Source organism: Littorina saxatilis, linkage group LG9, assembly GCF_037325665.1.
Source record: "Littorina saxatilis isolate snail1 linkage group LG9, US_GU_Lsax_2.0, whole genome shotgun sequence".
Lineage (NCBI taxonomy): Eukaryota > Metazoa > Mollusca > Gastropoda > Littorinimorpha > Littorinidae > Littorina > Littorina saxatilis.
This window is the reverse complement of record NC_090253.1, coordinates 21,396,125-21,421,010: the sequence shown is the minus strand read 5'-3', so window position 1 is coordinate 21,421,010 and position 24,886 is coordinate 21,396,125. Positions and strand designations below refer to the sequence as shown.

The window sequence follows — 24,886 nt, the reverse complement described above, 5'->3', positions numbered from 1 at the left end:
GGGGGCTTTTGTCCGGGGGGCAATTAATCAATTGTTCTCCCATGACGGGGGGCAATTGTCCGGGGGGAAATTGTCCTAGGGGGCAATTGTCCGGGGGGCAGTTGTCGGGGGGCAATTGTCCGGGGGGCAGTTGTCCAGGGGGCAATTAGCCTGCTACCGTCTCACATTGCTAGATGATTCGACACAAAAATTATTGAACCCCTAACTGTCGTCATGATGGCCATTTGCTGTTTATGTATTCTACACTTGTATCGTAATGTTAAGGATGTTGAACACCAGCTGCGACAGGTCTTCCTAAAACCGTCTGTGGCATTTAAGAAATCATATTTGTATGTTTCATTTTTAATCTGACTTCGTAAGACCTTTTAATACCGTAGTTTCACAAATCAGTCGACATAACTCTTTAATTCTGTGGCTCCTTGGTACGACCACTTGTTACAGAATTATTTGTACATTATGTATTACACTAACACCTTGTTCTTTATTTCACAACACAAAGAGTATCGGGTTATCCGCCAGATGCTATTTGATGGTGTTCCTCTCACCGACAAGATAATACCCGCTTGCAGAACAGGATTACAAGGATATCGGAGATTTATTACAGGTTTTTGGAATACATTCCCGTGGATTTATAGACTGACATAAAACGTCGGCAAGGCTTGCTTTTATCGCGTTGATCTCTACAGAGAACAAATGACTCTATCCTCAAAATGCAAGCCGCTCAAACGCATTGATATAGAGTCTTCCGTTAAAGATACCTGCCTTCCCGTGTAAACAATCGTATACAACAACAAAGATTCGTTCAGGCTTCTTCATGGAACAAGAGCATCCTTTGACTTGGACACATACCAACAATCACACGCCTGGCTGACCGGCACGGTTGGCCTAGTGGTAAGGCGTCCGCCCCATGATTGGGAGGTCGTGGGTTCGAACCCCGGCCGGGTCATACCTAAGACTTTAAAATTGGCAATCTAGTGGCTGCTCCGCCTGGCGTCTGGCATTATGGGGTTAGTGCTATAGGACTGGTTGGTCCGGTGTCAGAATAATGTGACTGGGTGAGACATGAAGCCTGTGTTGCGACTTCTGTCTTGTGTGTGGCGCACGTTATATGTCAAAGCAGCTGGGCGTTAAGCAAACAAACAAACAAACAAACAAGCCTCGCTGCCACTGATCCGGACCTAGAATTTCGCTGATTTATTTTCGTAAATGACACCTATGTCAATGTTCAAAATGTCCACGGTAAAACTTTAAAATCTCACTCTGTACAGGCACCAGCCATGTTGATTGAAGTTTTGGTATGTGTGCAAGTGAAGGGATGTTCCTTGTCCCGGGCAGCGTTGTTCCTTGTCCCGGGCAGCGTTGTTCCTTGTCCCAGCGTTGTTCCTTGTCCCGGGCAGCGTTGTTCCTTGTCCCGGGCAGCGTTGTTCCTTGCCCCGGGCAGCGTTGTTCCTTGCCCCGGGCAGCGTTGTTCCTTGCCCCGGGCAGCGTTGTTCCTTGCCCCGGGCAGCGTTGTTCCTTGTCCCGGGCAGCGTTGTTCCTTGTCCCGGGCAGCGTTGTTCCTTGCCCCGGGCAGCGTTGTTCCCAGACCTTGGTCTTCGGCCCCTGGCGCGTACGTTTTTGATCTGACACAATGGTCTGAACCCTGGCAGGATGGCCGTCCGATAGTTTAGAAATAGATATTTTGAAGGTCTTCTGACCATCAATGTTCCTAGTAAATGGACAAAGTCAGGACATTAGGACCTATACATATTTTCCACCCAGGTCAAACTGTGACCTATGTCCTCTGAGGCAGGGAACAACACTGTCTTTGCGAGAAGAAAAAAAACCTTCGTTTACGTAGGGCTGTGATGATCTACACGATCGCTTACACGGGGAAGGCATTCGGGTATCTTTATAACAAACCGTCATGAATGTTTTATCGTTACTGCTCCGACAAGCAAACGGACTCTAGTTCAAACAGCTCACGTTTCTTCAGATGTGCCTCGTGTCTGGCGGGGCTCCGCTTTTAATTTGGCGTGTAGTCTGTCGGCTCGCCTCTTAATGTCCAAAATGTACTCCACTTCCACCCCTTCTCACTTGAAACCCTACCCGGCAAAACTTTTTCTTCCTTTATTTTTTTTTAAAATCCTGTGGGTTTCGGGGTGAATCCTAACCGACACTGAAAACTTGTTCTTCCTTTATTATTTTTTTCTAAGTCTGTGCCCAGTGTCTGTGTTTCGGGGTGAGGTGAGAGAAGGGAAGGGAAGGGAAGGGAAGGGAAGGGAAGGGGGTGGGGTGGGGTGGGGTAGGGGGTGTCTGGGTGGGGTCACGTATCAGCTGTCACAATGCGCCGCGGCTTCACAGATCAAGACGTGTACGACTCCGGGACTGTTGTGCACCCGGGGTACACTCGAGGCTTTGAGATGAGAGGAAAAAGACGGCTTGATTCGGGTCGGCTTGAACCTGATCTGCTTTGATCTTTTGTTGGACGATCCAGTCTCGGTGCGGGTGTTGATTAACCTACGACTGAATGCACATTTTCTTTATGTGGTCGCGGGGGATTTTTCTATTCTCTCCTATGAATGGCGGTGAGACTATGCCCCTTTTGGCAGCTAAGCTCTGTCGGGATTAAGACACCCGTTTGGCAGACGGGGGGCATTCTACATTTCTATATTCTAGGAATGCCTCTTATACACGATCGAATTACATACGATTACTGCACTAAGATAAACTGGGGAAAAAATTGCAGATCGCCAAACGACCCGTGTCAGAGTATTACCACTCTGGACATGAACAATCTGTTCAGCTCAGATTGTCAGTTAGTCTGCATGTCAATCTATCAGGCAATCAGTCAATCGTTCATGATCAGTTATACAATTAGTCAGTCAATCGACAAAGGATGAACCGATTAAACAATCGTTCAGTCGGATAGCCAGTCAGTCAGTCAGTCTATTCTATTCAACCGGTCAAATAGGATCCATGTTAAATAGGAGATACATGCATACTTCTCTTGACGGCGTGGGCACGCGTCGCAGAATAAAGCCTAACTGAGCCTCTGAGGAACATGACTGCATACATACCCTACAACAAACTGACACCCTTCCTCCCTTTCACCCCCCCCCCCCCCCATTTCCTGTCTCCGACGCCCCACCCAAAACACTCGAAATCAACCTAAGCTAATTGAAAATCAACTCAGACTTGCTTCATTTCACTCGGCGGAGGTCCACCAAATCCGTCGAAAGTGTGATTCTGATGGATTATCGTGACCATGCAATTTAGCGATGGAACACTAATCCAAAGATCGTCCTCTCACCTGCACGAAACTCATTAACTATGGTTGTGATGTTTTTGAAAGTGGTCTGATGTATGTAGCCTTGGGAACTACACCTCAGGTGAGACGGAACGACGGAATACGAACACCTGCAAATGTCTAAAGTCCACCGTTGGTGGTCATATAAACAATTAAATCCCTCCGCCCTGAACTGTCCGGAACACACACAAAATTAGAGGATGAAAGTTTCTTAATCAGTTCAATGCTTGTTATTCCCTCAGCTACTAGGAGATTGGTTCCGCTTACCTCTCACTTACTCCATTCTTCTTCTTGTCGTTCGCTGTTAGATCGTCAGTCCGGACTGCAGGGCGAAACGTGCTGTCCTCTCCAAGTCCTCTTTGGGGCCGCATAGCTTCTTTTGTAGCGCTGTCTCCTGTGGCCAGATGGTGTCCATCAGAGCACTGTGGTATGGACAAGCCTGCAGGATGTGCCCTGCTGTCTGATTCTTGCCACACGGACATAAGGGGGAGGGAACTAGCTTCAGCTTTGTGGCCATAATTATGATGGTTTAGTCTGTTATGTCCAGTGCGGAGTCTGAGTAGGACGACTTGTTCTTCACGTTGGAGCAGGTGGTAGTCATCTACTCGATTCAGAGCTCTTACTTCCCTTTTCTCTCAGATCTGTCCAGAACGAGGAGTCTCCTGCGTGTGCCCCTGACGGTCGGCAGTCAAGGAAACGACCAAACTTATTTCAAATCTTCGAACACTTTGCCGTCATTTTGCAGGGGTTGCCGAACTTTCTTTTTACGATTGGGGAAGGATGCCGCCGTTCTGGACCTGCCTACAACTTCCGAAATGTACCGAAAATTGCCGAAACTTGTTCAACCGTTTCGGCTAATTCATCGTGCTAGTATCGTACGACTATGGTATATTTTATAATCTTCATATTCCTCCTCCTCCCCCCCTCCCCCCCCCCCCCCCCCCTATCTTTACTTTGCTCTTCCTCTTCTCTCTCTTTCTGTTAACCTATCTTGCTTACGTGCTCCTTGGAGAGAGAGAGAGAGAGAGAGAGAGAGAGAGAGAGAGAGAGAGAGAGAGAGAGAGAGAGAGAATTGAACTTTATTTAACAAGAGAGAGAGAGAGAGAGAGAGAGAGAGAGAGAGGGAGAGGGAGAGAGAGAGAGAGAAGAGAGAAAAGAGAAAGAGAAAGAGGGGGAGAGGGGGGTTGGAGAGACAGGCTGACAGAGAAACAGAGGTATAGAGGAGAGACAGACAGACAGACGGACGGACGGACAGACAGAATCACTAACGCCAAAACCAATAGCAGTGCAACGCCATAATATAAACCTGGTCAAACAGAAGCCCGAGCCTTCGACAAGAAGGGTCTCAGGAGTTAGCTTACCTGATTAGTGCACATAGGGATTACATACAGTCAGCCAAGCTCTTCAGATTCCCCTTCATCCTCCCAGCTGTGCTCTCCACCTCCTCCGTCTACTTTTTAATATATTCTTTAAAACTTTCTTTCGAAAGCTCTCTCTCTCTCTCTCGCTTTCGTTCGCCCTCTCTCTCTGTGGCGCCCTATCTCTCTGTGGCGCCCTCTATCTCAACACACACACACACACACACACACACACCAAAATCCCCCCCCCCCCCCCCCCAACGACAACAACAAAATGCACACTCGAAACTACACGCACCCAAACGAAAGAATCAGGTATGAAGGTAATTTAAATGAACAAATAGCGGTGCAACGCCGTCATACGGGACGGGCCCCAGTCAAAGAGAGAGAGGAACAGAGAGAGACTCCCGAGTCGGCTTACCCGATTAACGCAGGCAGGGATTACCACCAGTGCGCCAAGCTCTTCTGATCCTCCTTCTCCCTCCAACCCCCGTCTTCGGCTGTTTTTGGTTGTTTTTGTTTTTTAATAGTTTTATTTATTTTGTATTGATGACCACAACAGAACTACCTTCCCGAAGCCATTTATCTCTCTTTCTCGACAATCGTCATGCTCTCTGTCTCTGTCTCGCACACACACACAAGCACGCACACACATCCACACACACACGCGCGCGCGTGCGCGAATACGGACACGGCCTCCGCCAAACGAAGAAACACGAAGGACCTGGGGAATCAGCTTATCCGTTTTGCACAGATGGGGATTTTCACTATTTGTCGCTGGTCCATCTCCAGCTTAATTTTTTTCACGAGAATAAGTTGCCTAACTCTCCCCACCTACCTCCCTCCCCCCCCCCCTCTCTTCCACCACCACCCCTTCTCCACACTCTCTTTACACTGTCGCATTTTGCCTCAATTGTCTATCTTCGTCAATATTACTTAACTGCTAAAACTCAACCGGCGGGGAGAGAAAAGTACGGAGAGAGAAAGTATAGAGAGTGAAACAGAAAGAGACCCCCCTTGTGTCTATATCTACCTGGCCAAATTCCTGGCCCTCCCCGCCGTCAACGCAAGACAGGTACGCAGTATTTTCTCTACCTCCGGCCTCGAAGCTCAGGCAATCCTTGCCTCAACTCCACCCCCACCCCCCACCCCCACCCCCCACTCCCCCCCACCCCCCTTCTTTTCTAACCCATCTAGACATCAAACGTCGGACCGGCTGGTCGGAGCGGTCCGTATTATCGGCTTTGGTCCCTGTGTGTTCAAACACACAGCGATAATGTATGTTTTCCCTCTGACATTTTTGCGCCCTGCTACGTCAGTCAGGCGAACGGACTGTGGCAATGGCAGATTTATGGAAAGCCGTTTGGCTCATAACTATTACAGCTGTAATTTAAAATAAATACACCTGTATTTAATGATAAATACAGCTGTATTTAATCATAAATACAGCTGTATTTAAAAATAATTACACCTGTATTTAAAAATATATACAGCTGTATTTATTATTAAATACAGGTGTAATTATTTTTAAATACAGCTGCATTTAAAAATAAATACAGCTGTATTTAAAAATAATTGCACCTGTATTTAATAGTAAATACAGCTGTATTTAAAAATAAATACACCTGTAATTATTTTTAGATACAGGTGTAATTATTTTTAAATACAGCTGTATTTATTTTTAAATGCAGCTGCATTTAATAAATGCAGCTGGAACAAATTAGAACTTGAATCGGAAAATGTACGACATGCAAAGCGACAATCTCGTGGAGATACTACTTCCGGTTTGCGCCATGCACCTTCCAACAGCCCACCATTGCGTCAATTTGTTGCAGTCTGGTAATGAGCCAGAAGAAGTTTTAAGAAGGTAAGCAACGTTTTGTTTGCTTGTTCATTTGTGACTTAATGGAAGAAACAATGCGTGATCTTTGAAACACGGGTACCGGGTCCCGGTTTGATAATACTGGGGGTCTGACTAATTACTACGCGACCACACGCGACCTTGCACTACCTTGCGCGACCTCAAACTAAAGCATGTTCACGTAATATTTTTATATATAGTATCTTCACAACAATGTCTGACTTCATACCAATTTTTAAGTCAAAGAAATTAAAAATAACGGAGTTATAATGTATTTTGCGACGAACTATCGAGCTAAAGTGAAATCATCGTGATTCAGCGTCCGACCATGTTCGCATTCGTTTAAGAACGCAGGCTCAACCTCAAACTAAATAATATTCATGTAACATTTTATATATCTAGTATCTTCACAACATGATCATACTTTGAACCGAGTTTTAAGTCAGAGAAGTAAAAACAAAGTTAATTCTGATGCATTTTCAAAGAGCTAGCGAGCAAAAGTGCAAACATCGGATGATTTCACTTTAGCTCGATAGCACGTCGCAAAATACATTATATTTATAGCTCCGTTATTTTTAATTTCTTTGACTTAAAACTTGGTATAAAGTCAGATAATGTTGTGAAGATACTATATATATATAAAAATAGTACATGCACCTGCTTTAGTTTGAGGTAGTGCAAGGTCGCGTGTGGTCGCGTGCGGTCGCGTAGTAATTAGTCAGACCGACCACTGGCAGTGGCAATCAAAGATGGCGTGTGATTTCAAGCAACTTTCTGTGTTTTGGAGTTCATTAAATGTTGGGATGAATATGTCAGGTTTGAGGATGCACATTTCTGTAGGTTCATCTCGGTATTCCACCCCCTCGGCTTTCTGTTGTAAATATTAAGCTGAGCACGGTGATCGAATGTGGAAGCTACGTTTGGTCAAAGGTCACAGAAGATTTGCGTCGTGCAGCGAAGGAAAGAATCGCGATCTTGTTTCCGAATCGGTACCTCTTTGTTTTTCATTAGACCTGTCATTCTGCCTGCTCGGCTTTGTTAGATGTTTGCATATCGTGTTGCTATTTTCTTTGCTTTTATTATTGTTTCTTACTTGTGCTTCGTTTATCGATACAACGCAAGTAATAAAAGTGTTTGGCAATTTTCAGGGAAAATGGAATGCTACAAGTACAACGCATGGTGTATTCCAGGATATCTGATCAAGAGTTGGATGCGTTGGTGGAACCAATTACTGCTTCCAACAAGCTTACTGGGTCCTTAATGATACAAGCTCGTCTGAAAGGACAGAGGACAGTACTTCAGGTAACTCTTCTGTGCTGAATATTAGAATAGTAAAGCTTCAAAAAGGAATTTTAAACTGTTGAAAAACAACTGAGAAATGGACCAATGTTTCACAGTCACAGATTCTGATTTTAAAGTTAAGTAATACCGTTTTTATATTTAGTCAAGTTTTGACTAAATATTTTAACGTAGAGGGGGGAATCGAGACGAGGGTCGTGGTGTATGTGTGTGTGTGTGTGTCTGTCTGTCTGTCTGTCTGTCTGTCTGTGTGTGTGTTTCGATCCATCATACAACGCCGCAGCTATGGAGGTCAATGCGTTGCTTCGGCAGGGCACTGTGGACTCCCCTAGAGTTGTATTTTGGGACCATGATTTTATGTTTTCCGCTGGAAAACAGTTTACGTTACCTGAATTTGCAGCGTCATTTCCTGGGTGATGGTGTGCATCTAGCAAACGTATATTCCCAAGCTTGGGACCTGTTGGCGTAACATATCAAGATCAAGAAGATCAAGCAACGTCAGGACAGGCCAGGTTGTACAAGTCCCTTCGTCAGGCGATAAACACAGTCGGTTTTTGTGTGATTAAATAATGTTGTAGCCGGGTCAGGTTGCATTGTGCGTTTTGACTGATCAGCTTACAAAGCACGGGTATAGGAACAGGGAATCTTCAAATTGTTTACATTTTCTTTCTTGTTTGATGCGGGTGGGTGGCATTATAAATCGACGGCTCTAAATGGGGTCAACCAGATCGGTAGATGGGAAGTAACTCGAGTTTATGACAGGCTCGTTGTGGATGATGTCCCTTGTCTAAAAACCAGTTCAAGGTGGAATGGTTCTTCGATCAACACGATTGTTGAGTGTTCTGTCAAATCAAGATATCGTGACATGTTTCAACAGTATGTTTCTGTGTTGGTGGATAGTATGGATCAGTGTTTTTCCAGAGTACTTGGAAATAATTTTCAGGTGAGATTCTGATGAACATGTTGGTGTTACGATGCCTTTTCATGTGAGCGTTTGTCAATTCAGAGAATCAGAATATTTGTTCCTGTGGAGGTACTGTATGTCAATTACCTCAGGTGTTTGTCATTTCAGTGAATCAGGAAATATTGGTTCCTGTGGAAGTACTGTTTTGTCAATCACCTGTTATTTTGCCTAGGAGATTCCAAATTTATTTTGATTGTGGTACTGTGGGCTAGGTAATATTTCATGTGGAGGTACTGTTGTCACTTGTGTTGGCTGGTGCCTCACAGATTACAAACACTATTTTGGTTAAAGTACATGTACCGTGGGCTAGGTAATATTTCATGGTGGGGCTGATTTTTCAGAGAATCAGAAAACATGGTTCGCTGTTGTTCTTTTTGTCAAATTAAGCTATAGGGCCTCAGAGATTCCAACATTAGTTAGTATGTGGATTTGTTAGCCAGGTATTATGTTGGTGTGTGACAGTTCAGAGAACCATGATGTAATTTCCTGTTGGTGTTCTGTTTGTCATAAATGTATTGAGCCTCAGAGATTCCAAACTCGTTTGGTGGGGGTACTGGGTGCCAGGATTTGAGTTTGACACAGAAAACACAATTGGTTTGAAGTACTTTGGGCCAGATTTTAATCAATTTCTTTGGTTTGTATTTCAGACTCCCAAAATCTGGTGACAACTTCAGAAGTATGGGATATTAAACACCTTTTACAGGCTGAACAGTGAAGGAGTTGTTAACTCCTGCAAGGAGCAGCAGACAAGTTCAAGGCTTATGTGTAATTCTCAGTAATCTGACAAATAAGGCTGTGTTCACATATCCTGTTTTTTATGCACAGGAATATGCCTCCCAGGAGGGCAGCATCAAGGCGGGTAGCCGAAGTGACCCGAGCCGCTGCAGGTCGGCCGAGGGCCAGCAACCAGACAGCCGCGCAGCGACAACCCGGTGGGTTTGAGTCAGCCACAGCAGGAGGGGAAGAAAGCGCCACTGCTTTGGCCGCGGTATTGGCTGAGCTACGCAGGCTGGGGGAGCGGCAAGAGACCTGCCAAGTGGCCATTGTCTCGCTCCAGAAAGACAACCAACGTCTGCAAGAAGCTGTTTCGGGTGATCGTGAGGCCATCGCCTCAACATCGGGATCGATGACAACCGGTACCAGCAATTCTACCCTGTCTGGCTCGGTTGCCAACCTGGTCAACACAATCACAGGTGAGGCGGCCACCGAATTGGTGCCTGTTGTTTTGTTCGTCGAGGATAAAGTTAAATGCAGGATCTGGGGCCCGGGGCGTCAATCCACAATGACAACTGAAAAGTTTCAAATGGAAGCGTGTCAATGTTAATTGTAATTCAATCTGACAATGATCTCTTTCCTGCGTTCATGCGGTTGCAAACAGACCAGAATTGGTTCTGTTCTGTTCACATAGTACTTTGAGTTCACTTACATGCAAGGGTGATGCACAGTATTCCTATGGAGAGAACTTCATCTTTAAGTGTACTTCGATTAACTGAAGATATTCAATTGTTTACTTCAATGTGGGAGGTGTGCAATGTGTAAATACACATCAACTCAGTCAGTAAGATTTATGTGCAGGTGTATGATGCAGAGCTGTCAGCCCCTATGAAGCTTCATGTGTAGCAATCTTGAATTTATAGTGTAGCAAATGGTGTTTATCTTTAAGTATTGCATCATCTTATAATCCACTGCACCTGCATGTTTATATGTCAAGACACAAATGTTGCAATAACTGTGTTCAGACAAGAAAACAGCAGCAGGAACAAATGAACATTGTAGAGTGTCTGTATAACGAAGTAGCATTTTCTGTTTTACAAGTAGCATGCTACATCGAAAGCGTAATAGTCTGCAGCTCTAATTGGGCCACTAATGTGGCATGGTGCTTTTGGATTCCACAAGTTATTTTGCATGTTGTTTTTAAGGCAAATGTGTCAGAAGCTCCTAAAGAACTTTAGTGGGTAAGCCTGTGACATTGTTGTCCACATAGAGAATACTATATGGTTTCCTATGAAATACCAGTTTTACACAAGTTGTGCTTTTAAATATTAAACTGCGAACAATATTTCAAAACACTAGTGTAAAACTGGTATCAAACAGGAAGCCATGTAGTATTCTGTTTATCCTACATACAGGGTTCGTACAGGTCATGGAAAGTCATGGAATTTGATTTTTAATTTTCCAGGCCTGGAAAGTCATGGAATTTCAATTCAAGTCATGGAATTTCAATTCAAGTCATGGAATTTAACATAAATAAGAAAGAAAAAAAATTAACCTTTAGCACGCCAGCTTTCTTTCGGGTTGTTTCTTGACAACAAAAAGTATGCGGAATTGGAACGAATTACCAAGGAAGATCTTCGCAATGAACTGTGTATCGCGGTGAAAAAAATGACAGTGCGTCAAGTCACAGTGTTAGTGACGGTTATGAAACGGAATTTACGAAAGTGCAGATGGATACAAACAGTGGCTGGTCCAGTTTAGTGAAATGACAGGACCAGCAAACATTACCGATAATCTGACTGCGTAGCAAATGCTTGACTTGCTTGTCAAAGAGACACTGCGTAGAAACTGACTCAAATTCAGTGCAAAGCAAGCCAGTGTCAAAACTGGCAGTGACAAGATGTAAAAAGTTTGCGTGTTCGGAAATGGCGACCTGTGGATCTAGTCATGGAAAATGCTATTGAGGCTCATGGAAAAGTCATGGAATTTTGTTTCTAAAAACCAGTGGGGACCCTGTACATACTGTTGCATGTTCATTGCTGTAAATGTCCCTTTGTCGAAGCGCCCAGATTGAAGAAGCTTAAAAATTGAACCTGGATCTCTCCGAATGCCTCGTGTAATCTTTTATGTCAAAGCAAGGAAATGTCACTGGTGTGGTGTTTACGTTCTTAAAATTCTTCCGAGTGTTCAAAGAAGGACGCTTGTTTCGGTATTGGAGGCAGTGAAAAATCAGGTCCTTGTCAGACAAGACCTCTTTACACATGCAATGTAGAGTGAATGGTATTGTTATGACATGAGTGGTATGTCACGTTAGTGTAATAAGTTGTATTCTTACACGCTCCACAAAGGCACAGAGTACGGGGAGCCATCCAGCGGGTTGATCCTGGTGGAGTAGCTGTCAGAGCTTTGGCGTTGAGGCCCACGAGACGTCGTCTGTACCAAGTATCAGGACCAAACGCTCTCTGGCATCTAGACGGATACCACAAGTTGATATCGTGAGTACAGCTACAAATACATACACTGGGCACAAAAAAATCCTTTTTCAAAATTTGGTGAATGTTGAGTGTGTCCGGTGGTGGGGAGGATGTTGGGGGTTGTGCCAGTTTGAACATGGAATTTGAGTGGATTGATACAGGTGGCATAAGGAATTCTCTTAAACATTATTTTATGACGCTGGAATCTTTCTTTTAAGACCTACATAACCCTGAGATAATAAGGTCTTATAATGGGGGTAAACTTACAGAGGTTATGAGCAGAATATCTTAGAGAACAGCATACCTGCCAATTGCTACGATTTTGGCGCAGCATGCTCCGATTTTGCAGGAATTGCTACGCTGCTACTCTAAGCCCTGAGCTGCTACGCTAAAAAAAAAAAAAAATGACAAGCGTGCAAAATGTTCACTTATTGCTTGACAATCAACAATGAACATTGCATAACTAGTCGAGTACCGATGGCTGGGAACCACTCCGTTATGACTCGATATTGTCCACGTGACTTGCTTAGCAAATCGTGAATTTTATTGCAAGCATTCGCATTTCCGGTGACTCTATGCGCCAATTGTGAATTTGATTAGAATATGCAATGCACTTGTTAAGTTGTAAGCTGTGCACAGTGACGGTGTTAGAAGTGGAAACTGGAGGGAGACAGGATAAAAACGGGGAAACGTAAGGGTGGTGAAGATTATGGTGCAAGTTCCACGCCGATGCGGGCAAATCATTTTCAACGATTTTTGCCGAAGAATTCGACAGACTTTGCGTGTATAGGTAATAATACCTGCTATTCCGACTTGGTTGTGTGACAGACGTTTTCTTCCACACGAGATTACGTTGATTGTCTAAATCTACTTTTTGACGGAAGTGACCGAACAACTGTGAATGACGTCTCGTTATATGGGAATGACGTCACAGTCATCGTCACAGTCTGTATCTTTTGAAGCATCTCATTCTTCATGACGTCTTTCTGTGTCTGCATCCGCAAAATGTTTGTTCATTCCGGAATCTTTGTCATCTATGTTCAGAACTCTGTCCTTATAGTGTCAGACAAACAGGCCTCCTGAGCGAACCACTTTCCAAGGGAAGTTAAATTCGCGTATGGAAACAGTACTGTCGTCTGGGGTGCCGTTTTCAGTATTCTGAGCGTTGAAGAATCTGTAAAGAGAAGAAACGATAACAGCAGGAGAAATAAAAGTCGTGTGTGCATTTTATGTTTTTTTGGAGTGACGATTTTGAGTTTGAATCCGTTCTTGCCATGCTCCTAAAGCGTGTAACATACAATCTTGCATACGTTTGCTTTAGTAGTGGCAAAGAAGGAAAGCGTGTGACATTGAACTATGTTTAGACGGTTGTAATGTCGTAGAGCTCTCAGAATCTTACAAACGTTTTTGATGGCATTTTAAATGCGGGCTTGCGATTCAAATTTAAGATTATGCGAGTGCTACGCTTATAAACACCAATTGCAACTCTGACATTGGGTGAAAGTTCCAAAATGCTACTCTTTGGGCTTCACAGGGGTTGGCAGCTATGAAACAGGGTCTTGAAAATGTCTTGTTTGGGATCGTAAAAGGAAGGGCGTCTTCTAAGGGGTAGGTGGGTAACGAAGGTGAGTCGTGTGCAAGTATTTTCTTTTCTTTTCTTTTTATTTTGTCATTTTCTGGATATGTAATGAAAGACTGGTCCATTGATGATTTCCCCACGGAATACAAAACATATTCTGGTTATACCTTACCATTTCTACTGGGTGGTTATTTAAATTTGGTTGCTTGGTGTTTTTTTTAACAATAAACACCCCTTCAAGTTAACAGAGAAATAAGCAGAGGGGGGAATACTTTTCGGTGAATACCAAGTTACCTAGTCCTAACAAATAACCACCCAGCAACCAGTCTGAATCCTCGATAGCTCATAGGTTGAGAAACCACACTGTGTGGTCACTGCTTGGTGACTGAAAAGTTCTGAATGCTCAAATATTCGAAAGAGGAAAGAGCTCATACATACTGCATTTACACTATTCATTTCAGGTTTCAACACACAGAATCCAATATAAGATCCATAAGTTTGGTTGTTTTCTAAATCAAAATCTACGTTGTACCAGACACAAGGTCTCAAGGCAAGTAACTCTCATATTTTGTGTAGAAAATAGAGTTGTTCCCATTTTGCATTTGTACAAATAAAAAGACAGTAATCTGTAGGTCAATTATATTTCACTTCATAAATAGAACTTTTTTTCCCGAGATACTTAAACATGAAAAGAACGCAAAAATATTTGCCTTATCGTCTTAGCAGAACAACTATGTACTTTATTTTATTCGAAATTAAATTAACTGCTATAAAGAGTTTGCAGAATTGCGCAATTTTCACAGAACTCTTCAACCATGGATTAATCACATGCTTGTGCAGGTAGACTGGCTGAGTGAATAATACTTGATCAAAATAATTATGTGTGCTGTGGGCAGGCTGTCTGTCCAAGGACAAAAAATGTAACGTTGAGCTGTTATCTCAGAAGTTTATACAGCTAGACCTCTGAAACTTTGCACACTTTTAGGGTTTGATGATTTCACGAAGTGACCCCAGTTTCGTTGACCCTCATCAAATTTTGGGGTCACAGCGGGGTCATGTTCGTTTAATAAAAACTTAACGTTGATGTTATCTCAGATGTGTTTTTAGCTAGAGCTTTAATAGTACGCACACTTCTAGGTTTTGATAATCTACCAACTTGACATAAGATTGTGGGCGGGGATGTAGCTCAGTGGGTAGCGCGCTAGATTTGTATCCAGTTGCCTGCTGTCAGCGTGAGTTCGTCCCCACGTTCGGCGGGAGATTTATTTCTCGGAGTCAACTTTGTGTGCAGACTCTCCTCGGTGTCCGAACACCCCCGTGTGTACACACAAGCACAAGACCAAGTGCGCACGAAAAAATCCTGTAATCCATGTCAGAGTTCGGTGGGTTATAGAAACAAGAAAATACCCAGCATGCTTCCTCCGAAAGCGGCGTATGGCTGCCTAAATGGTGGGGTAAAAACGGTCATACACGTAAAATTCCACTCGTGCAAACCACGAGTGCACGTGGGAGTTTCAGCCCACGAACGCATAAGAAGAAGAAGACGACATAAGGTTGATTGACCTTCGTCACAGCCCACTTCGTCAACATCACGGGCCAAAGAATCTAGACACAGCCATCGTCGAACGCTGAAGAAGAAGAAGATTGACCTTCGTCAAGTTTTGGGGTCACAGGGGGTCATGTTCGAATCAAAATATCTTAACATTGATGTTATCTCAGGTGTTTTTGAAGCTTGAGCTTTGAAACTTTGAATACTTGAAGGATTTGATCATCTACCTACGTGACCCTAGTTTGGTTGATCCCTGTCACATTTTGGGGTCACAGTGGGGTCAAGTTTGTAAAAGCTTTACATTGCGGTTTTCTCAGTTATTTTTATTAAATTTCACTGAATTGTATGTGTTATTAACCAGCAGACATTACCAAAATTTTGCTTATTTTTATCAAATTTTAGAGTCCCAGCAGTTAGTGGAATCCTCCTTTTAAGACCTACAAGACCCTTAAGGCTTATGGACATGACGAAGAAAAGTCATATAAAGCAATTGCTTTTCTTGATTTATTTCTTTGCAAAATTGAAGAAAGGTGGATTAAATGGGTTACACACCTTTTCTCAATGATATATATTAAAAATAATGGTCTTGATTCTCGGTCATGAAAAAGCACTTTGACCATTACTTTTTAATATTTACTGAGCATGTTACCTGTACTTATTTCCCAATAACTCTTTAATCAGAATTTGTGTGGTGAAATCACATATGGAAACGGATCTCTGTTTGTTATATTGCAGGTGGAAAATGGTGATTCATGGGGCAATCGATGGCTTTAGCCGGGCCACTACCTTCCTCCATGCCACCGAAACAACAGGTCAGAGACCGTTCGGGATCTGTTTTTGGGTGGAACCCAACGCTTTGGACTCCCGTCAAGAGTCCGCATGGACCATGGTGGCGAGAATCTGGATGTCGTCGCCCTCATGAATGAACACAGGGGAGAAGGGAGAGGCAGTGCGATGCAAGGCCGCAGTGACCATAACCAAAGGATCGAGCGTCTCTGGCTCGACGTCTGGAAAGATGTGGTGAACCCTTACCATGACCTGTTTACTGCAATGGGAACACCACAGGCAGAAGGTGGTCTGGGGATACTGAACATGGACAATCCCATTCACTTGTGGGCCCTCCACTATGTTTTTCTGCCCAGGCTGAACCGGTCCCTACAGTGGATTGTGGAACAGAAGAACCACCAACCCCTGAGGACAGAGCGCAACAGAACTCCCCTGCAGCTCTTCTTCAGGGGGATGCTGGAGAGACGAGCCAGCACATCCACAGCAGTACAGGACTTCTGGAAAGGGAGAAGCCTTCAATCGATAATCGAGGACCATCCTTTGCCAGACAGTCGTTAGGATGTGCCTGCCACGGCTTGCCCCCTCTCTGAGGAACAGCTCGTGCAACTAACGGAGCGCATTGACCCTCGGAGTGGGCCACCCACCGATCAACATGGTCAGATGTTGTTCTCCAGTTCGTTGCCAACATGCTCGAGTAAAAAAAAAGTTAGCTTGTGGACACCCCAAACCTGAAGTGTATAGCAGACCTGTGAACCCATACGATTTTGCCATATTTTGTACGCTTGATTGTCCAGACTACAAGCAGATTGGTCAGTGGAATCACAAGAAAAATTCATTGTCTACTTTTATTTACAAGCGCATTCCAAAGCCGATCCAGTGTTTTGACACATGATTACTGCTTTTGTCAATGAAAGAAGCATTCGTTTTAAATTGTAAACTTATTAGGCTACTTGCCCTATCCGCTCCAGCCACGTAATCGTGCAATAAATCTGCAATATCTTGCATGGCGTTGGGAGGTGTGCCTCAATTTGCGGGTTTGCTTTCAGACCTCAGAGTAAGGATGTGTCTGGGTGCAGACACTTCGCCTTCAAAAAAGTTAATTTGCACTGAGCAGCATTGTGCTGCAACAATGTAAGCCTCAAAAACAATCATAAAGTTTGTTCAAAGTACCAAGCATGGTAGAAGGTATAAGCAACTGTTTTTTTCAAATTGGTTTAAATCTGCGCTCTAATTCTAAACCAATCTTTGTAAAGTGGAAAGTCATTCAAATAAAGCGAAATTATGTCCGCTGTGTATTTTATTATTTTTAAACACAGGTACTGCACCACGAAAACAATATTGCTAAAAAAAAAAAAATAAATATGTACACTTTGTGAAAGAAAGTTGTAAAGAAAGTTTTACACAATGATTTGCCATTAGGTTACCTGTTTAATTGCACCAAACAGACATGGGATTCTTCCGTAAAATTACGGAATTCCGTAAATTTTTAGGCTCCAGGGATCATTCTTGAGATTCGTGCAAATCCGCTGAGAAAATGTTGGGGTATATGTAGGTAAAGACCCAAGTTTTTCGGACGGTCCGCTGATCGCGACGCTCCATTCCATACTATTCTTGAACGGTTGGTTCCTAAAACGGTCAGACTGTTGCTGGTCGATCCGTATGGGAACGCGCTCTGTGTCTTTGTCTCCTACAGTCACTGTTTCAACGTAGCTATCGGGGATTCAGTATAAGCTAAAGCATACCGTATGAGAATGATTCGGCGCCATTTTTACATCGCTTCGAGCCACTTGCAAAAATGATGAGGAAGCTAAAGCGAGACGAAACCGTTCTATCCCGGGAAATTGACCAGCAGAAGTACAAGAAAAATCTCTGGAGATTCGACTGGCTCGATGAAGTTGTATCATTGAGCTGGAAATACGAGAAAGGCCAGAAGACACAAGACGTGAAACTGAAAGTTGGCGATGCTTTTGCTAAAATCAACTTGCCGGGAAAAGCTTAGTGCACTTTGTGCAACGATGTTAATGTTATCAACTACGGTTCCAATGGAAAGACTGCCCTCAAAAGCCACTTGAAAAGCAACAAGCACCTGACTATCCTGAAAACCCAGTCGTGTAATCAGTCACTGGGGTCGTTTGGCACCGACAAGGTAAGAACATTGAAACCACACCGTCACACGCCACCACCACCCCCCCCCCCCCCCATCTCTCTCTCTCTCTCTTTCTCCTCCTTATTTTGAGTCTTAGCGTAAAATTAATTTGAGAAACATGGGAAGGAAGAGAAAGGGAGGGGGGGGGCTATGATTAAGCTGAAATATGCATTTCAGGGCCATTTTTGTGTGTCTAAAATACTAAAAACCTTCAGCTTCTGGGGGCTTCGCGTTGCCCCTGGACCCTACTGGGGGCCTTCTGCGGCCCCCAGACCCCCACTTTTTTTTTCCTTAATTATCACTTTTTCTGAATCCCATGTCTGACCAAATTTCTTTTGATGTATCTATAGTATAGATTTATAAGGTTGAAAATTGCTGAAAGTTTTTAAAACAGACTATTGTTTTTGAAAAAGACCTTAGTGTATTTTTAGGTTTATTGATGCTAGATATATTTATATATATATATATATGGCTTGCCCAATCCAACGTATAAAGGAACTCATTGTTATTCAGCCATTAACCTTCGCCGGCACTCGTTATCAACTACACACGGACGCATTCGTGGGGCCGTGCAGACCCATGCTTCTCAAAGAAGGAAAAATGTGCATATCCTTCCGTGGCACTCGTGGGGCCGTGCAGACCCATGCTTCTCAAAGAAAGAAAAATATGCATATCCTTCCGTGGCACTCGTGGGTCCGTGCGGACACAGAAGGGTGTTTGATGCAAATATCTCAAACGAGTTGGAATTTTTTAATGAGCTTTTAGAAATGCCTCAGACACCTAAAAAGCTATCATCTCCTAAAAGCTCATTAAATTTCAGTGATAATTAATTAATTAATTAATGGTCAAATTTAGACTGCACACGGTATTTGGTAAAATATTATGGGTCTGCATGGCCCCACGAGTGCCACGGAAGGGTTTGCACAATTGTCCTTCTTTGAGAAGTATGGGTCCGCATGGACCCACGAGTGCCTCGGAAGGGTATACACGCTTTTCCTTCTTTGAGAAGTATGGGTCCGCACGTCCCCACGAATGCTTCCGTGTGTAGTCTAAATTTGACCATTAATTAATTAATTAATTAATTAATTATCACTGAAATTTAATGAGCTTTTAGGAGATGAAAGCTTTGTAGGTGTCTGAGGCATTTCTAAAAGCTCATTAAAAAATTCCAACTCGTTTAAGAGATATTTGAGACAATGACAAAAGGTGACGTTTTCATGTCAGTATGTCCCAAATGACATCACCAGTACATTTTTCATTCTATCTAATCTGTTTTCGTTCTATTTTTTCTAATAACATGCGTTAACAATTGATTGCCAACTGGAATGGAAGAGCACAAAAAGTGTAACTTGATATGTAGTTTCTCTAGAGGGAAAAACATCTTCCACTTTCATGTCAGTGTGTCCCATGCAACATACATTTGCCAAACAGCTATGTGTAAGTAGATTATTTGTTAGTGGTATAGAAAATACTGATCAACAATCAAAGTCAGTTTTCACATTCATTTTCTACCTATTTCTTATTTGTTTATTCTTTTGGCAATGGTGAAATGTCAGCAATCGTGTGTCATTCGGGACAGTAGACATGACACCTGACCTTTTGTCACTGTCTCATTTGCAATCAAACACCCTTCTGGGTCCGCACGGACCCACGAGTGCCTCGGAAGGGTATACACGCTTTTCCTTCTTTGAGAAGTATGGGTCCGCACGTCCCCACAAATGCTTCCGTGTGTAGTCTAAATTTGACCATTAATTAATTAATTAATTATCACTGAAATTTAATGAGCTTTTAGGAGATGATAGCTTGTTAGGTGTCTGAGGCATTTCTAAAAGCTCATTAAAAAATTCCAACTCGTTTAAAAGATATTTGCAATCAAACACCCTTCTGGGTCCGCACGGACCCACGAGTGCCGGCGAAGGTTAAAGACATTTTCCGAATTACAATGGTTTAATAGCCAACTTGCACAATACCCCTTTTGAACAGCTCTCTGGTGCGAAAGATAAGGAAGGTTCACTTCCCTACGGGCAAACGTTTTGCTCTCACAAGCACTGGTGTTCTCTGGCTTGTGTAAAAAAAACAAAATAAAATCTCAATCGCCTTACTTTTGTATACAGGACATGCTTGGGTACTTTGAACTAACTAAAGGATTATTCTTGCGGCTATTATTGCCGCAGCCAATAAACCTTTAACGACTTTGTGTGTGTCGGTGTGTGAATGCTCTGATTTGTTTTGCTATTGTGTTTTGCCGTGAGCTCTGGCGAGAAGGGGTGATTAATTTATGTTCATTATTATTATGTCTCACTGTGTTTTCACAGCTGTACAGAACAGTGAAAGGGATACTCGTTCAAACTTTGGTATGATGCCATGAGCGCCATAGTTTAACTAGAGTCAAATCAGTTATTTTTCTTTTTATATTCAATGGTGCCTCATTCACCCATATTCATCAGAACATAAGCTTTTTGCAACGTTCATTGAAGGTCAAGGTCCCTTTAAGTTACCTATCAAACCTCATAGTGGTGTTTATTGTTTATGGTTAGTGTTTTCCCCTGGAGCAATTTTTTGATTAGTGCTTTTGTGAACAAGAAACAATTAACAAGTGGCTCTATCCCATCTTCCCCCCCCCCCCCCCCCCCCTTCCACGTGGCGATATAACCTTCGTGGTTGAAAACACCAAATAAAGAAAGAAAGTGTTTTAAACATTTTCAGTTCTCCATTTAGTTTGGTGAAGTAGTGTAGAGCATTTTTTGAACATCAATAATCATGTATGAATTTATTGCATGTTTGTTGCTAGAATATTAATCATTCTTCTGCTGAAGAACTTTGTGCCTGATGAAAGTAAACATTGTGGTCAGTCGCATAGGTACCCCCCGCGGGTTTGGGGGAAGAATTTACCCGATGCTCCCCAGCATGTCGTAAGAGGCGACTAACTGATTCTGTTTCTCCTTTTACCCTTGTTAAGTGTTTCTTGTATAGAATATAGTCAATTTTTGTAAAGATTTTACTCAAGCAGTATGTAAGAAATTTTATGTCCTTTGTACTGGAAACTTGCATTCTCCCAGTAAGGTAATATATTGTACCACGTTGCAAGCCCCTGGAGCAAATTTTTGATTAAGTGCTTTTGTGAACAAGAAACAATTGACAAGTGGCTGTGCCTCAAAAGACATTCTTGTGCTGTGCTCTGTGAGAGGTGTTTTCTTTGTGCTTAATATTATTTTGTTTGACCTAGCTATTGATGTGTACATTGTTGTTAAACAGTTGTTTGTTTACCAGGGTTTGCTAGTGTGTGATAGGGTTCGTGTCCGTCTGAAGATGTTAGTTTCTTTGTTAGTCCTGTGTTGACAACTCTTCGACAAGCGCTTAGAACTGTACCCACGGAATACGCGCTATATAAGCTTCATATTGATTGATTGATTGATCTATCCCATCTCCCCCCTTCCCCCGTCGCGATATAACCTTCGTGGTTGAAAACAATGTTAAACACCGAATAAAGAAAGAATAGGCACCCCCTAACAGGGGCTCACATCCACGTCGGACATCGGACATACACGGATATTTTTTCCAAATGTCATATACTTTTTCATGCAAGAGGACATATGTCCTATTGTTTTTGTCACAAAGAGGCCATTGTCCGATTATGCTTTCATTTGATCCGGACATTGTCAGTACTTTCCAATTTACAGTAGTTTGATTTGCTACCTGGAGGGGCCAAAGGATGACATTCAAAAGAAACAGTGGGTGGTGAAGGTTGTGTAATTGTGGGCATCCACCAGAAAGCGCATGCTCTTCAGCAAGAGAAAGGAACAATCACAGTGAATTGTCGTCATTAGCTCACAGACAAAACAACACGTTGTTATTACTTTGATTTGTTCTGTTATACCTTTTTGCCAAGAAAATTAATTTATTTGTTCTGTTAATTGTGTGACAATAAACGAGTCACGTTTAATTAAATTTACGTTTTGTTGCAAAAAAACAAAGTCCTATTGATTTAGTTTTGTTCAGGACAAATGTCCTATCACTTTTGCATTGTCCAGGACATTTGTCCTATACCACCTCTCATGGATGTGAGCCCCTGCCCTAAAATCAAAGGTGAGTTTTAGATACTAAAATGTGCCAACAATTTTAACAGCACACCCGAGTCCCCTTTTTACTTTAGTTGCAAGATCAGTACATGTTCTATCACGGAATTTTGTTTTGTTTTTGTAATTATGTGTATTTAGAGATTTTTCAAACCAAACTACAGTATTAATCTTTGAGCTCAGATGTCCTACTTTTTGACGTATTGGTATGTTTATTCAAGGTAAGCTAGACGAATCATTTGTATCAGGAAACTAAAATAAATGAAATTCTGATTTTATGTGAAAAATTGAATCAGTATCACAACAATTTCAAAAATTATTCATATTATGTGCTGGTTAATGACTATTAAATTTGCAAGCCAAAGCTCCGTTTGCATTCTGAATTTTGCATGTAAATGTCCCATTTCAAAGATCACCTATATATTTAGGTGTGTGTGTAGTCTTTTTAAGAACATCAATTATATACATTTATTGGATCTTGATTGCTTGAATGTGTATGACACATAATTCTTGTGTATTAATAAATGTGTATGACAAGTTTGAATATTGGATAATACAAATTGTTTGTATGGATTTTGATTCCTGTATGGTGAGGCAATGAACATGTGCGAGTGAGATGTCTATGATGGACAGCAAAATGTAGTTATGGATTCATGGCTGCTAGTCTCATTTCCAGTCATATTAAAAAAAACAAGTTTTTACAAAAACACAAAACATAACTCAAGTTGTCTGCCACAAATACAATTAATTTTAATCAAACAAGTGTCATGCAGAAAATCCACTTTAAATAAGGAAAATCATCACAAAATGGAATGCATACTTTATGTTTATCACATCACAAGACACACTGGTAATACTTGGCAGGTGAGAGTTAACCCATCACACAATGGAATGAATATTTTTATCACATCATTAGACTGGTATTACTTGGCAGTTGAGAGTTAACCTATCACAAAATGGAATGAATACTTAATTTTTATCCCATCATAAGACTGGTAATACTTGGCAGTTGCGAGTTCATCCATCACAAAGTGGAATGAATACTTTAATTTTATCACATCATAAAGAATACATCGGTTCTACTTGGCAGGTGACAGCTGAACAGTTAGCAAAACAGTCACTATTTAATACTGGTTACAGAGACGAGGAATTGAGGCTGAAATTTATAAACTAAACAAGAAAGCTGAAATTGTGTGAGCCGTTTGTTCGTTCATGGGCTGAAACTCCCACGGCTTTTACGTGTATGACCGTTTTTACCCCGCCATTTAGGCAGCCATACGCCGCTTTCGGAGGAAGCATGCTGGGTATTTTCGTGTTTCTATAACCCACCGAACTCTGACATGGATTACAGGATCTTTTTCGTGCGCACTTGGTCTTGTGCTTGCGTGTACACACGGGGGTGTTCGGACACCGAGGAGAGTCTGCACACAAAGTTGACTGTGAGCAATAATAAATCTCTCGCCGAACGTGGGGACGAACTCGCGCTGACAGCGGCCAACAGGACTGAGCTACATCCCCGCCCTTGTGTGAGCAGTGACCTTCACTACAGAGGAGTGTAAAACTATAAAAGGAAAAGCAGTAGACAACGCCAGTTTTGGTTAATTTGGTAAAACATAAAAACAGACTATCGTTACACAGGGCACGAATATCACATTATCATAACTGTTACAAACGCTTTTGAGTTTATTAATTTGTATACCATTATGAGACAGTATAACAAAGTTGTTAGCGTGCAATTGATTTGTTTGTATCCGGTTTATGGTGTATATTGCCAAGTTTTGTATGGGACACTGTAACGCTAGTCCGAGTGCTTTTGATATTTTGCTGGCAACGTGTTATTCGTGTAGTAGGGGGGTTGAACCATTTATTCTGTACATTAGGTAACTGATACCTGATATGATGTGAAGTGCTTAGTTTACTTGATCAATAGTCGAGAGAAATACAATGCTTTACATGTTTTCCATGGACAGCGTTACACGGAACACGAAAGGCAGGCAACATAATGACAAACAGTGGTGCAAAAAAACAAATAAGAACAGAACACACTCTTGAAACACAACGGCAATTTAAATAATGCAAAACACAAACATCAAATCTTCGAAAGTCTCTCTCTTGCATTTAATAGCAAGTAAGAAATGATGTACGGTACAGGCACCCAAAATAAAGCTTATTTTACTGAGAGAAAAAACCCACACACACCTTGTCTTAATAATTTTAAGATTTCAAAGTTCAACGTTAAACACCCCCCCCCCCCTGCAAAAAGCAAAGAAAACAATCAAAACAAAAACAAGGTATGTAAAGGAGTATAGGAAACCGTTTAAATCAGGGTCATGTTTTTTTTTTCCTTTGCAGCATGACCTCAAATAATTCAGTTTGAATACATTTGTGAATTCTCTTCAAAATTGCAGAACAAACATTTTTTCGCAGGGCGTGTACAGAAAGAAACACCAACACCTACGGCTACCAAGCAAAAATAATGCGAAACACAAACATCAAATCTTCGAAAGTCTCTCTCTTGCATTTAATAGCAAGTAAGAAATGATGTACGGTACAGGCACCTAAAATAAAGCTTATTTTACGGAGAGAAAAAACCACACACACCTTGTCTTAATAATTTTAAGATTTCAAAGTTCAACGTTAACACACCCCCCCCCCCCCCCCCCCCAGGGTGTGTACAGATAGAAACACCAACAGCTACGGCTACCAAGCAGAAACTAAACGCACCATTGAAGGAAAGTTTTTACAATAAATAAAATCCACCCCCTTCAAGAACAGCCTGGGACAGCTTCTG

General features: G+C 42.3%; 2 protein-coding genes across 4 annotated transcripts in view; one reads left to right on the top strand and one right to left on the bottom strand.

The window, feature by feature from the left end:
- Positions 1-24,886, bottom strand: part of LOC138975582 (protein N-terminal glutamine amidohydrolase-like) — a 570,098-nt gene that overhangs the window by 42,104 nt on the left and 503,108 nt on the right. The gene's annotated exons all lie outside the window — the stretch shown is intronic.
- Positions 7,119-22,888, top strand: LOC138975584 (uncharacterized). Of its 3 annotated transcripts, none has more exons than XR_011458685.1 (4): positions 7,119-7,810; positions 9,597-9,964; positions 11,834-11,980; positions 15,823-22,888. XR_011458685.1 is itself a non-coding variant. In XM_070348309.1 (3 exons), the coding sequence occupies exons 2-3, from the start codon at positions 9,601-9,603 to the stop codon at positions 11,878-11,880; spliced, it is 411 nt and encodes a 136-aa protein (XP_070204410.1). In that variant the 5' UTR covers positions 7,121-7,810; positions 9,597-9,600; the 3' UTR covers positions 11,881-15,767. The 3 variants fall into 3 exon arrangements, 1 of the variants encoding a protein (XP_070204410.1); XR_011458686.1 differs by lacking the exon at positions 15,823-22,888 and having other exon boundaries at positions 7,120-7,497; positions 7,657-7,810; positions 11,834-15,766; XM_070348309.1 differs by lacking the exon at positions 15,823-22,888 and having other exon boundaries at positions 7,121-7,810; positions 11,834-15,767.